Source organism: Corticium candelabrum, chromosome 7 (assembly GCF_963422355.1).
Source record: "Corticium candelabrum chromosome 7, ooCorCand1.1, whole genome shotgun sequence".
Classification (NCBI taxonomy): Eukaryota; Metazoa; Porifera; class Homoscleromorpha; order Homosclerophorida; family Plakinidae; genus Corticium; species Corticium candelabrum.
The window spans coordinates 1,453,664-1,466,372 of record NC_085091.1 but is presented as its reverse complement, the minus strand read 5'-3'; the positions used below and the strand labels follow the sequence as shown (position 1 = coordinate 1,466,372).

The window sequence follows — 12,709 nt, the reverse complement described above, 5'->3', positions numbered from 1 at the left end:
AAAGCAAATACGAAGCTCTGTCTGTTCAGGACGGCACAACACCTAACTTAGTTCCTCTGGTCTTTGAGCACTTTGGGTTCTGGGGACAGGAGGCTGATAACTTCCTGAACTCACTCTCGAAGAAATCGAGGGATTCGGAAGACAGAAGTAGCCTCGGCCTCCCAGACCCGTGTAGCGCCGATACAAGTCCCCTACGGCACGGCCGTTTCAACTATGCCAGACCGCGCAACTTAGTTGTTGCGCATGCTCAGTTAAAAATGACCGGTTTTTGCTCAAGTGACGTGAATCAGCGTTTGCATACAGATACTGCAGAAAGCCTAGGCTGTCTTTTAGGGTATGACTACACAATCGGGTAGTGTCGCTATCTGAAGAAGATCTCTGGAAATCTCGAAGGCCTTTGTAGCATGTGAAACGACACATTTCTCGTCCTCCCGTTTTGCCGCATTCTCCGGGTTTTGTGAGGACTTTCGCTGTAATCCAGTTATTTGTGCTTACTAGAATTCAGTTCGTGGGAGATCCTACCGATGTACGCCTCGCCGTAATGGAAGAATCGAGACCCAAAGACGGCGGAGTCAGGTTTGTTTGTTTGTTTTTATTCTTACTCACAGCGCATTCTACAGACCTCTACCGCTATCAAAGATGCCAATTGTAGTTTCTGCCTTTCGCTTTTTGACTATTGGCCGATGCTGTGTAACCTCTGGCATGACCATCTCTACTGTAGTGATGCTAATGGTGGGCTCTAGATGTGCTTCTTGTGTAGCTGCTGGCACTGGGGACAGTCATACAAGGGAGACTAATGCAAATGTTGAATGGCACATTTCTTGCACATTAAATGGTTGCATTGGAGTTCAACTGGGATGTTGACAACTTTTCACACAGGGTGCACTTGAACGAGTCAAACAGGTACAGAACTGACTCAAATTGGATGAAATGAGATGATAGTTGGATTGCTTGAATAAAGTCTTCTGAACATAGGGATTCTGGTGCTACTGTTTCTATTTGTTGGATTAGGTCAGTCAATTTGATTGCTGACTGACCTGTGAGAACAAGCTGATTCTTTTTCAATTTTTGGGTGGTCTTCCTTATTTCTTCTGTTGCTGACAACTGCAGCAGGTGTTGCAGTTTTCTGAGTGTACCGTCCACTCTCTGCAGAAAGGTACAAGAATAGAGGCTCCTTGCCTCTTTGTAAATCAATGCATCACTAGATGGCAGCGGACACAGAAATTGGTAGGATGCACAGAAACATTATCTGCTCCAACATCTATCTTGTACAACTGGAGAATCCTGTTTTTGTGGTCTAGACATTTGTACTGACGTCCTCTCAATTGAACCTGGGGGCACATAACCTGCAAAGCTCTCGTACGGAAAGGATGTGATGTGCCATATCCATAGACTAGACTGACAACACTTGTATACTGGTTAACTGTTTCTGTATACATCTTATGTAGTGTATGGAGTAAGGAAAGGGCATGAGAGAGTGATGAGGTAAAGAACTGCTACACGTGTACCATTCAAATTCAAGGAACCAGTGTTGGTACACCATTAGCAGGTTTTTGTGGCAAAGTTTATTTTACAATAGATATGATTTTACTTACATCTCAAGTTGCCAAGAATAATATCTCTAGGCACGTGACCTAGGCCAGCTTGTCATATTTTAGTGCTATTTTAGTATAAAATGACCATGCTTCCGTTCTTGTGTCACCATAACTTATTTGTCCGCGTTCGCTGTCTCTGACGTTGATTAGGTCGTCGCTCGTACAAACCTGCAGTCGATCCTTGCAAATTGAGTTCTCCAGGAGACCATCTAGTCTTGTGTACATGTGTACGCTAGCCTGTCCTCGCCGTCAATTCCTTCATACGGCTTGCAGACGTGAGTGGCAGCATGTGTCTGTGTTTGCAATCGTCGGCTGTATGACGTGTTTCATACTGTTGTTCCCCAGCAGAGAGGTTCGTGCATGTCGACGACGATGTCTCATGCATGATCTCCGTTCTTCTTGTTTTCTCATCGGCTGGCCGTTGCCCTGCGTTTGGATAAAGTAACTGCACCTTTTGCATCGAGAAACAAGGTGGAAGCACCCTTGTAGACGAGTTCAGTCTCAGCTTTCCACATTTTCAGGCAGCTAGGAGCCAAGTCACGTGTCAAAAGACTCGCAACTGTATCGTTATTGCTACGAGGCGTACACAAAAGCCGAGCGATGGTGGCTGTGGTATCACACATGAGTCTTGTTTGCGATCATTGTTATATCTGCAAAAACCCGGAGATGTGAGATAACAGTGAAAACGACCTCTCTAGTTATCATGGAAGTGTGACTCATTTAGAAACGTGCTATGAGACTTACAATCTATAGAGTTATGGTATGAACGTCTGCACTTACTTTCTTGCACGTTGTTCGCTTATTGTCATTCAGACATAGAAGAAAGAATGGAAAACATTTCACAGGAAGTGATGGTATGTTGGCGATAGCGCAATTCCACGTGACTGAGCACGTGCAAACTAAGTTGCGCTGGCGTAACGGCCGCGTGGAGGACGATTTTGTATCGGCGCTACACGGGTCTGGGAGGCCGAGGCTAAGGCAGAAGTACAGAAGCCGACTTCAGGACGAGATGGCGTAGACAGATTTCTATAATTATCCAGAGATGTAATGCTAGAGTTATAATAAAGAAGATAAGTAGATTGCATGTAGGTAAGATAGATGATTTTTTCTTTGATATAGACATTCAACACTATGGTCATTAATTAATTAAGATAATACTGTAGCTATGACTTCAGACATTTCAGTAGTTTTTGCTAATGCTTAGGATACTTTACTTCTGCGATTAACTGTTACATTTACAGTTTGGGAGAGAATAAAACAATCTGTCTTGTCTAGAGTCCCGTATCTAGTTTCGGATAACGGCTAGATTCGGACGCGAGATCTTGGTCCAACGCAATTGCCTAAGGATAAAATATAGGACAACGTAGAGACGTTAGGTAACTATTCGTGATTCGCGACAATCAATGGATTTGGCTTGTTCTAGAGAGAACGTAGCCTCGAAGTTCCAGACCGTCTCCCAAAAGAAATGGGAGAAGGTCTGGATCAACTTCTCATCAAACCGAGTTCGGAAGTAGGCGTAGTTACTTAAGAGAATGGAAGAGTTGTAACAGTCAAAAACACCTCTTTAGATAACAGCGCTAGCCCACCCGATGTGACAAGAGAAGATCGATTACTACATTTTTAATTAAGGTGTGTTCAAACAAAGTGGGTGGTAATCAACTGCGATGGCGCCAAATTTGCAGCGGTCCGCTGTTCGGGATACATTGAATCAATTTCGAGAGCCTTGGGCGTTGTTTCAAAGGTACGGTCCAGTGCAGTTTTACGTCACGAAAGACGCACGTTCATGCAATTAATTAATTACGACCCGTCTGTACACGCGTAATTGTCGAACGCTTTGCCAGAAGCCGTGCATGTCATTACAGAACTCTCGACGTTCATTGGCCGCCACTAAAGTGGTGGCAGCTTGCTGATTGGCTGACTCGGATCACTTACGAACTCGGTTAGATCAAAAGGAGATGGTCTGGAACTTCGAGGTTAGCGAGAACGAGACTCGACTAAATGTAAACCACGCCCTACCTCTAGACCCGGACAAATACTTCTAGTTTTGGATGGCCTCTCGTGTAGAGCTACCAAAGCACAGACACAAACCGAATCTATTTGTTGCAGTAGCCTAACATCTCATCTTTCAAACAATCGTATGGACAGCGTCGTCGTGTTTCGTGCGTAGCCGTGGTAGTCGTCAGAGTTGAGTGAAGTCACGCCCTCTAGTTTCACGAAACACGACGACGCTGTCCAGACGATTGTTTGAAAGATGAGATGTTAGGCTACTGCAACAAATAGATTCGGTTTGTGTCTGTGCTTTGGTAGCTCTACACGAGAGGCCATCCGAAACTAGAGGTATTTGTCCGGGTCTAGAGGTAGGGCGTGGTTTACGTTTAGTCGAGTCTCGTTGTCGCTAGAACGAGCCAAATCCATTAATTGTCACGAATCAAGAATAGTTACCTAACGTCTCTACGTTGTCCTATATTTCATCCTTAGGCAATTGCGTTGGACCAAGATCTCGCGTCCGAATCTAGCCGTTATCCGAAACTAGATACGGGACTCTATCTGTCTTGTCTGGCTGGCTGGCTGTCTATCTATCTATATGTCTGTCTGTCTATCTATATTATTATACAAGCACAGTCTGATAAAGATGCAACATGGTTGAGATCCCTGAAAGGACGAGGGGCTGGTGCATGGCTGGATGTCATCCCTCCTTCTGCTATAAGCACGCTTTAATTAATTAATTAATTAAAAACAAACGAATTTTCTTTAGCGTCTTACTTGAGGTTGGGAGTTGCTCTACCTTTCATCAATTGGATTAAAAAGTGTGATTGTGGTCATGATTTGGATGAATACAGATACCATCTTTTTGACCTGTAAATATGGGGTGGACCTGAGTGGTCTCACAATTCAGTCTTAAATGGGTGGAGTGAGTGCCTGTCTGACTTTCACCTTCCCCATCAAACAGAACCAAGACATCAATACGTCAATACTGAACATGCACCGTCCAGACATTACAATGTTTGATCCAAATACTGGACAGAATTTGGATCTTGATGTGTCCCTGGCTCATCCATGGAGTCAAGACATTATTAGGAGGGCTAGCAAGGAAAATGGTCATGCTGCCGCGACAAGAGAAGGAAAGAAAATGAAAAAATATTCAGAAGAGCTTAATTGTTCCAGGAGGATATGAATCAAGATGTGTTCCTCTTGTGATAGAACATTTTGGGAGGTGGGGCACAAAGGCAGAGAATTTTTTGCAGCATTTGTCACAACAGTCAGCAAATCCAGAAGCCAATTTTAATGCTTCCATGTTTATGTCGTATTGGAGAAAAAGATTTTCTACAATTCTGCAAAGATGCAATGCCAAAGTTATCCTTAGAAAACTTTCAAAACTGTCACCTAATCATGGTGATTTAGATAGATTGTTTGATTTTGACATTCAAAGTCAAGTCCATTGTTAATGACTTTTTGTTTGCAAGGACTGATTTGTATTTTAAAAATTGTAGCATATGTACAAGTAGAATCTGTATAAGAATAAATTATATCTGTCTGTTTGTCTGTCTATCTATATGTATATGTCTGTCTTGTCTGTCTATCTATCTATATGTTTGTCTTGTCTGCATATCTATCTATCCATATGTCTGTCTGTCTTTCTGTCTATCTATCTATATGTATATGTCTGTCTTGTCTGTCTATCTATCTATATGTCTGTCTTGTCTGCATGTCTATCTGTCTATATGTCTGTCTGTCTTTTCTGTCTATCTATCTATATGTATATGTCTGTCTTGTCTGTCAAACTATCTATATGTATACGTCTGTCTTGTCTGCATGTCTATCTATCTATATGTCTGTCTGTCTTGTCTATCTATCTATCTATATGTATATGTCTGTCTATCTATCTGTATGTATATATGTCTGTCTTGTCTGTCTTTCTATCTATCTACATGTCTGTCTTGTCTGTCTATCTATATGTCTATCTGTCTTGTCTGTCTATCTATATGTCTTGTCTGTTGTCAAGAGTTTCAGAAACAAAAAATGACATGGACAAGCTTTTTGACTTTAATGTACACATCCAAGTCCACTAATGTTTTAAAGTACTTCGCTGTGAAAGACTGGTCCATCATAGAAGTTTAGGAAGTGTACAAGTAGAGGATCTGTAACAATAAAATACCTTGTCTGTCTATCTGTTTATCTATATGTTTGTCTGTCAGTACATGCATGCATGTGCGTGACGCTTGACCTCCAACAACCGTTGTATAAATACAAGCAATGGGAGCAGAGATTGACTTCAAAGACTCTTTTCAATAGATTTGGTATGGACTGGACAATCACAGAGAAGGTTTACAGTGGCTGGGACATATGGAACGTATGTGTGATGAGAGATTGCTGAAGTTATTGTTTGGAGATTGAGCCAAGAAAGAGGCCATGCCATGAGACAAAACAGGTGGAGAGATGAAATGTCAAAGGACCTGCAGGCGACACGATTGGCAGACAATTGGTATCACATTGTGTGTGTGTGTGTGTGTGTGTGTGTGTGTGTGTGTGTGGTGTGTGTGTGTGTGTGTGTGTGTGTGTGTGTGTGTGTGTGTGTGTGTGTGTGTGTGTGTGTGTGTGTGTGTATCCGTGCATCGATCGATCATGTCAACTCCCACATCCATCACTGCCATCACTTTCATCTCTACAAATGCCACTAACCCCAACAGCACAGACTACTAAAACCAGTAGCAATCTCCAGCATACCCGCGTGCTGTGCCTATTGCCCACATCCTATACGTACCAACCCCCACCACAGAAATAGTCTACAAGATGAGTACCTACTGTGTACAGTCATATGTTACTTATAGTATGTATCAGGCTCCGCCATCCGCCCTATTCAATGGACCTACAACACACAACACTCGATCACCACCCAATCCACCACACACCAATCACAACACCACAACCTGCATCTAATAAACTGGCAAACAAGTAGAAAGAGACTCTCCATCGACAGCCTGACACTCAATGCCCACGCCCACGCATCGACACTCGACACACACAGCACCAGCAGTATGCAACGAGTCACTCAGAGATTCCACAAACGCCTCGTCAAAAACCGAGCCCCGATTCTCCGACATCGAGCGCACAAGCTCATTGAAACTCCACGCAGATCCATACTGACGGCCATGCTTCATGTTATACGCAAGCTGCGCTAGCTCGGTGCCCGGTAGTCCAGCAACCGGTTTCGACGACCCGATGCTCGTACCAATGTACATTGAATTGTTAGTGGGGTTAATAGTATACGCATCTTTGAGGCCGGCATTAGCAATACCAAATGGACTTCCCATTCGAGTATCCACGGGGGTGAATGAGGTGTTGACGACGACGGCGAGTGTCACTCCAAGATCTCGGAATCCAACGCCGAGACTGTCAATGTCAATGTCCTTCTCTCGATCGTTTCTCGTCGACAGAGCCGCAACGATAACAACCTTGTAGCTGTCGGCGATCCAATAGTATTGATCAATGACAGAATCGAGAGCGCAGTATATGTCTCCTCTCACCATCCGATTATCAAATTTGAGGTTCGATTTTGCTGCCGCTTGTAGTTCCCCACACGATCCCCACACACGTTCACTGTTTATACCGAATGTGATTTGGTGTCCACACCGACCTTCGCGGCCTTCGCCTCCAAAGCCGAAGAGACCGAACTTGATGCCTCCACTGCAGACTTTCTTATCTCTCAACGAGTTGGTTAGTTTACAGAACGCGTCGGTACTGATCCAGTCGATTGCTGCCTTGCTGGGTGAAGTCTCTTCGACTATGATGACGATTTCGCATATGCTGTTGTCGGCTGGTGGTACAGTGATACTTCTAGCTCGCGGTGGATCATCCGAGAGCACCATGTAGTCTTCACCGAATTCGCATCCGAGTTTGCACGTGCCCTTCGTACGTCCGTACAAGTAGCAGCACTGAAGCACCGACCCCTGGCACTCGCACATGTGACATCCGTGTTGTAATCGTTTCGGGAGCGTGACAACAAACTCGACGAGCGCAGACTGTAAGGACTTATCGCCGCTTCGGTCGAATTCCCACACCGATCCCTCAGTTTGTAACGCCATTTCGGCATATCGGTTTGTCGGCCAACTAGGATTTTGATTGATTTCAACAAAGTCTTTTCCAGCAGCCTGATATTGTTTGTCTCTGTTATAACCAATATTGCCGTTTGTGAGTCCAGCGTCGACGACAGAGTGTAGAAACACGTGACCGTCTCTCAGTGTGTTGTGTACGGCATCGCCAAACGGATGCGTCTCGGCACTACGATTAGCAATGAGGATGAAATGACGGAAGCAACCACAGTGATCGGTTGTACACAAGCCGCACGAATCGAGAGTGTCGGTCAGAGCACGCTGGATGGTATCGGTTCTCGGGGAAACGATCTTGTCACCACCAAACAAGTTAATATTCTTTAGTGCGAGCCGCAACTGTGACAACGTCCCGAGACATGTCTCATCGGGTGACAACTGAATGTGGGCGTACGAATTCGAATTCCTTGCAAACGACAAACGAACCAAACCGAAACGAACTTGAGGGTTAGGACACTGTGATGTCGCCTTAGCGAGGTCGTTGCTAAGTTGCTTCGCGATCTGTCGTGCGACTGTCGTTGTGTCCGGATTTGTCACGGCTTTGTCGATCAACAGGACGATGTCGTGATGACACGTCGGAGCGATGTGAGATGGTTTGGCGTTGGGTACTCCATAGACCGCATCGGATGCGTCCTCGTATACGAGTCTCTCTCGAGTGACGATGCAAGCGTCGGGTCCGCCGCACACTTCCTGACATTCGTGGAACTCCTCGAATCTGTTCTCGTTTCCATCGCAGCCGCCGTACACAAACGACTCGCACTGACCGGACGTACGATTGAAGAAATATTGCGGTATGTATGCACGACACAGACCCGTCTCCGGCGGCAACGAACAGCTACTCACGAGGACAGCCGGATGTCGCACGGGTGGGCGATCGGTTGTTCTCTCTGTAACCGATTGTACTACGGTTGTTGGTTCGACTCGACTTCCACATCGTCCTTCGTGGTGAACACCGACTCTCCTCATCTGTAAACATCCGATTCGAGATAACTCGCACGGATTTCGATACGTTTGTCCGTCAGTGCCGCACACTTTGTCTCGTTTACGGCCACACAAGATGTCACAAATGCATTGGCCGTCGACACACGTGGCACCGAAGCTACATGATATTTGATAACAAGAGTCGCCCATCGGGAACAAAGTCGGCTCTTTGGTGTACGCACGTGATGTCGATTGTATCACATGAGATGTCGGTCTGGTAGGTGAAAGTGTCGATGATACGACCGCATCGGTCGTTGGCTCTCGTCCGTCTGTTGTTTGTTTGGATGGCGTTGCCTCGAGTTGATTCAATACTCTACAATCAAGGTCACCTCCTACTCTCTTTCCGGGTCTCTCGTCACCATTCTTGTCTACACAGTAGCAAGTGCCGTCCGCGAGACATTGTTTTGGCATAAACGAGCCGTCTCGCTCACACGACAGAACAAAGCACGCTACGTTGGTTCCACAACCTCGAAGTTGTCGTTGGCGTCTTCTCTCGCACTTGGTGTCCGCTACTGATTCCACTTCACACGTTAAGAGGTCGGCACGAGCGAGAGACACTCGTGTGTTTATGGTTGTGACGCCGTCCTCGTTGACGCACCAGCAATCGCCGGTTAGGTCGTCGCATTGTTTTGGGATAAAGTCACCCTCGACTGTGCATTGTGTGATAAAGCAGCCGATATGGCGACAGTTGATGATGTTGTTCTGCTGTCTTTGAGTACACGGAGTTGGACCTAATAACAAGTTGCAATACAGTATTGGATTTGAAGGCATGAAGAGGCAATGTTGCAACAGACACAGATGGATCAGCAAGTAGATAAATGACTGAGCAAACAAACAGACAAGAAAATGGACAGGCAGACTAATAAACAGACACATTGCTTGGAGGCAGACAGACAGACAGACAGATGAATATACAGACAGATAAACATACATACATACAGATGAACATACAGACAGACAGACAAACAGACAGATAAACACACACAGACAGATAAACACACAGACAGACAGACAAACAGGCATACATACAAACAAACAGACAAACAAACAGACAAACAAACAGACAGGCAACAACAAACAAACAGATAGACAAACAGACAAAACAAATAGCAAGCAAGCACACTAGTAAGTAAACACATACAACACACAAACGACCACAAACAAATCAGATGCTCACCCGAAGCGCAATGTCTCATACAGCTGGGCATATCCAAAAAGTTGTTTGTGTTACCACGACATCCGCCGTACACAAACTTCTCACACTGACTACTCGATGCATTATAGAAGTATCGATCATAGCGCGCCTTGCACGGTCCCGGACGCACGTGCAACATACAAGCCTCCATCGGATACAGATCAACAGGACACGTGCTATGACATTCGGCCAACGTAAGGAATCTGTTCTGATTGCCACCACATCCACCGTAGAAAAATTGTTCGCATCTCTTGCTGTCGTAATTGAAGTAGTACCGTGGGAATTTACCCCGACACGGACCAACTGCCATCGGGAATGTGCAGAGCCGTCCAGATGCTATAACAGCGAAACACATTTAGAGACATAAATCACACACACAAGGCCAGATCAATGAAAGTTTTGATGCTCAGATATTTGAACACGAAAACCGGACTAACTGATTGAAATAAATAAAATAATGATCACGTGACATTTTGAGCATGCGTAGATCTCATCGTACTGCCTATTAACATACATTTTGTTCTATTTTGGTCGAGCTCAAAACTGAACTAAATCCTAGCATCAAATAAATCAAATTAAAAACTTCTAATCAGCCGAGTAGTACATGTACTATCGACATATTACAGAAGACGTATTTTGACGTTTGTCTTTTCCATCCTTATGCAAACTCACACCTTAGCACAAGTGTACTGCCTCGTGTTACAGAAAGCAAGAGCAAGAAAAAACAAAAATACAAAAGTAGAATACGTCTTATCGAACAGGCATCATTACACCCCTTGTTTCAGGGGTGGCCAACTGGTGCTATGGTACCACCCGTGGTCTTGGGCACTAAGCAAGCAAAGATTTGGCAGCAAAGCTTGAAGCCACTCAAGTAGATGGTGATGTCACGACTGTGACTGAACACAAGACATCATGATTGCAGACCTCTCAACTTTTCTTCGCACCATATCGTGAGACTGTCTTTTGTAAATGACCACGCCCATTAAACGTGCCCAAAGTAGGCGTGGTTAGCAGCTTACGTGTTGATGCAAATTGGCCTTGCTTTACGGCTTCACCTCAAACTTCCAAACGTTACTTTTACTGCAGTTAGCTACCCAGCGCGGATACCCCAGATACAAGCAAGCAGGGCAGTGTAGGAGAGTCTAGTTCAAAGAATCTGCTATGTCTGGAAAGACAGAGCTACACACAGCAACTGTCAGAATGTCTCACGGTAGGCTTGTCGAGTGAAAGGACTGGCAATCGTGAGAATTGGACACAAATCGTGAGATCGTGAGACATGCCTGTAAATCGTGAGTCTCATGACGAAATTGTGAGAGTTGAGAGGTCTGTGATAGAATGTGCATGATGATACATACATACACAAGTATGTATGTATGTATGTATGTATGTATGTATGTATGTATGTATGTATGTATGTACACTCAATCCTCCGTAATTAGCTAATCCGGACCTCCAAGATCCGGACACCTCCCTAGACCATACACTTTTCCCAGTGCATATCAGGTCTTGGGACTCCAAAGGTAAGCACTTTGGGAAGAAACTCTCCGTCTAGACACTCAATTGTCAAGTCATCTTGACCATCACGTGCCAGTGCATAGGAGAACGCGTATGTAACTGTAGTACAAAGTACACATGTACATGACAGTGTAGTACAAGTGTGCACTGTACACGCATACTGTATGCAGACCTGGTATGACGTTCACCAAACCTTGCACTAAAATGGTCTAGAATTCCAAGGATATAACGCGCGTTACCTATCTCTATCTTCAGGACATTTCTAGAATCCGGACAGCAGCTGGTCCCATACTGTCCGGATTAAGAAGGTTAGAGTGTGTAGGTGTGTGTGTGTGTGTGTGTGTGTGTGTGTGTGTGTGTGTGTGTGTGTGTGTGTGTGTATGCAGGCAACTGAAAATCTCAGACCATTTTTTACATTCTGATAACAACATACTGGGTAAAAAGGAAAACTCTCCCTCCCCTTGCAATATTGGCCAGTTTCAGTGGCATCTACGATGTCATATTAAAACCAGTTGGTTCATAAGGTCTGATGCACCCGTTGAAACATTCTGGAAGCCTTTTGTTAGAATTATAGACCTGGGTTTACAATTACATGACTGTTATAGCCTCTTTTAGCTGGAGGTTTTTTTCTTTTTCCTTTTCCTTGTTAATTAATCTAGCTTCTTTAGTATAACGATTTAGATTGTTATTGTTTTAGAAGTCGTAACGACTCTCAATAATAATAAAATGTTTTGTAAGGTCTTTAATTTTGCTGTGGTGTGTGTGTGTGTGTGTGTGTGTGTGTGTGTGTGTGTGTGTGTGTGTGTGTGTGTGTGTGTCTACGTAGTTGGGTTATTGTCAAATTTGCTATGTTTCAATACATGTATTTACATAATCAGAGTGTGTCTACCTGGTGGTGTTGTAGGTGCAGCTGTTGTCACCACCGGTGCTTTAGTAGTAGGAGCAGATGTTGACGGCCCAGCTGGAGCCACAACTGCACACAAAACAACAATACATATATGTAATATATATAATCATTACAACAATAAGCAAGTGTGTTGTTTTGTTCACCTCCTGCACAGAACAGTTGGCAACGTTTCTGAGACTTGAAGTGGTTCGAGTTGCCCTTACAGCCGGTGTAGTTGAACGGCTTGCAAGTTTGAGTGCGAGGATTGTACGCGAATCGTGGTAGAGAAAGACTACAAGGGCCGTGATCAACAGCGGCACGACAGATCTGCTCCGGCAATCCGACTCTTGAAGGCACTACAAACAATCATATCACATGCACGCACATGTAACACACACACACACACACACACACACACGCACATACACAC

General features: G+C 44.6%; 1 protein-coding gene and 1 long non-coding RNA gene across 2 annotated transcripts in view; one reads left to right on the top strand and one right to left on the bottom strand.

Moving 5' to 3' along the window:
* Positions 1-255: 255 nt before the first annotated feature.
* Positions 256-1,499, top strand: LOC134182104 (uncharacterized). Its single transcript, XR_009970267.1, has 4 exons — positions 256-576; positions 761-903; positions 976-1,227; positions 1,302-1,499. It is a non-coding gene; the product is annotated as an uncharacterized LOC134182104 (long non-coding RNA).
* A 4,734-nt stretch (positions 1,500-6,233) lies between these two features.
* The window catches only part of LOC134182771 (uncharacterized), a 23,989-nt gene continuing 17,513 nt past the window's right edge, over positions 6,234-12,709 (bottom strand). Inside the window, exons 16-20 of the mRNA XM_062650209.1 lie at positions 12,444-12,635; positions 12,283-12,366; positions 9,861-10,214; positions 6,524-9,414; positions 6,234-6,462 (exon numbers count right to left, since the gene is read on the bottom strand). Of these exons, the coding sequence (XP_062506193.1) occupies positions 6,530-9,414; positions 9,861-10,214; positions 12,283-12,366; positions 12,444-12,635 (3,515 nt within the window). The 3' untranslated portion in view covers positions 6,234-6,462; positions 6,524-6,529. The remainder of the gene's footprint in view (positions 6,463-6,523; positions 9,415-9,860; positions 10,215-12,282; positions 12,367-12,443; positions 12,636-12,709) is intronic.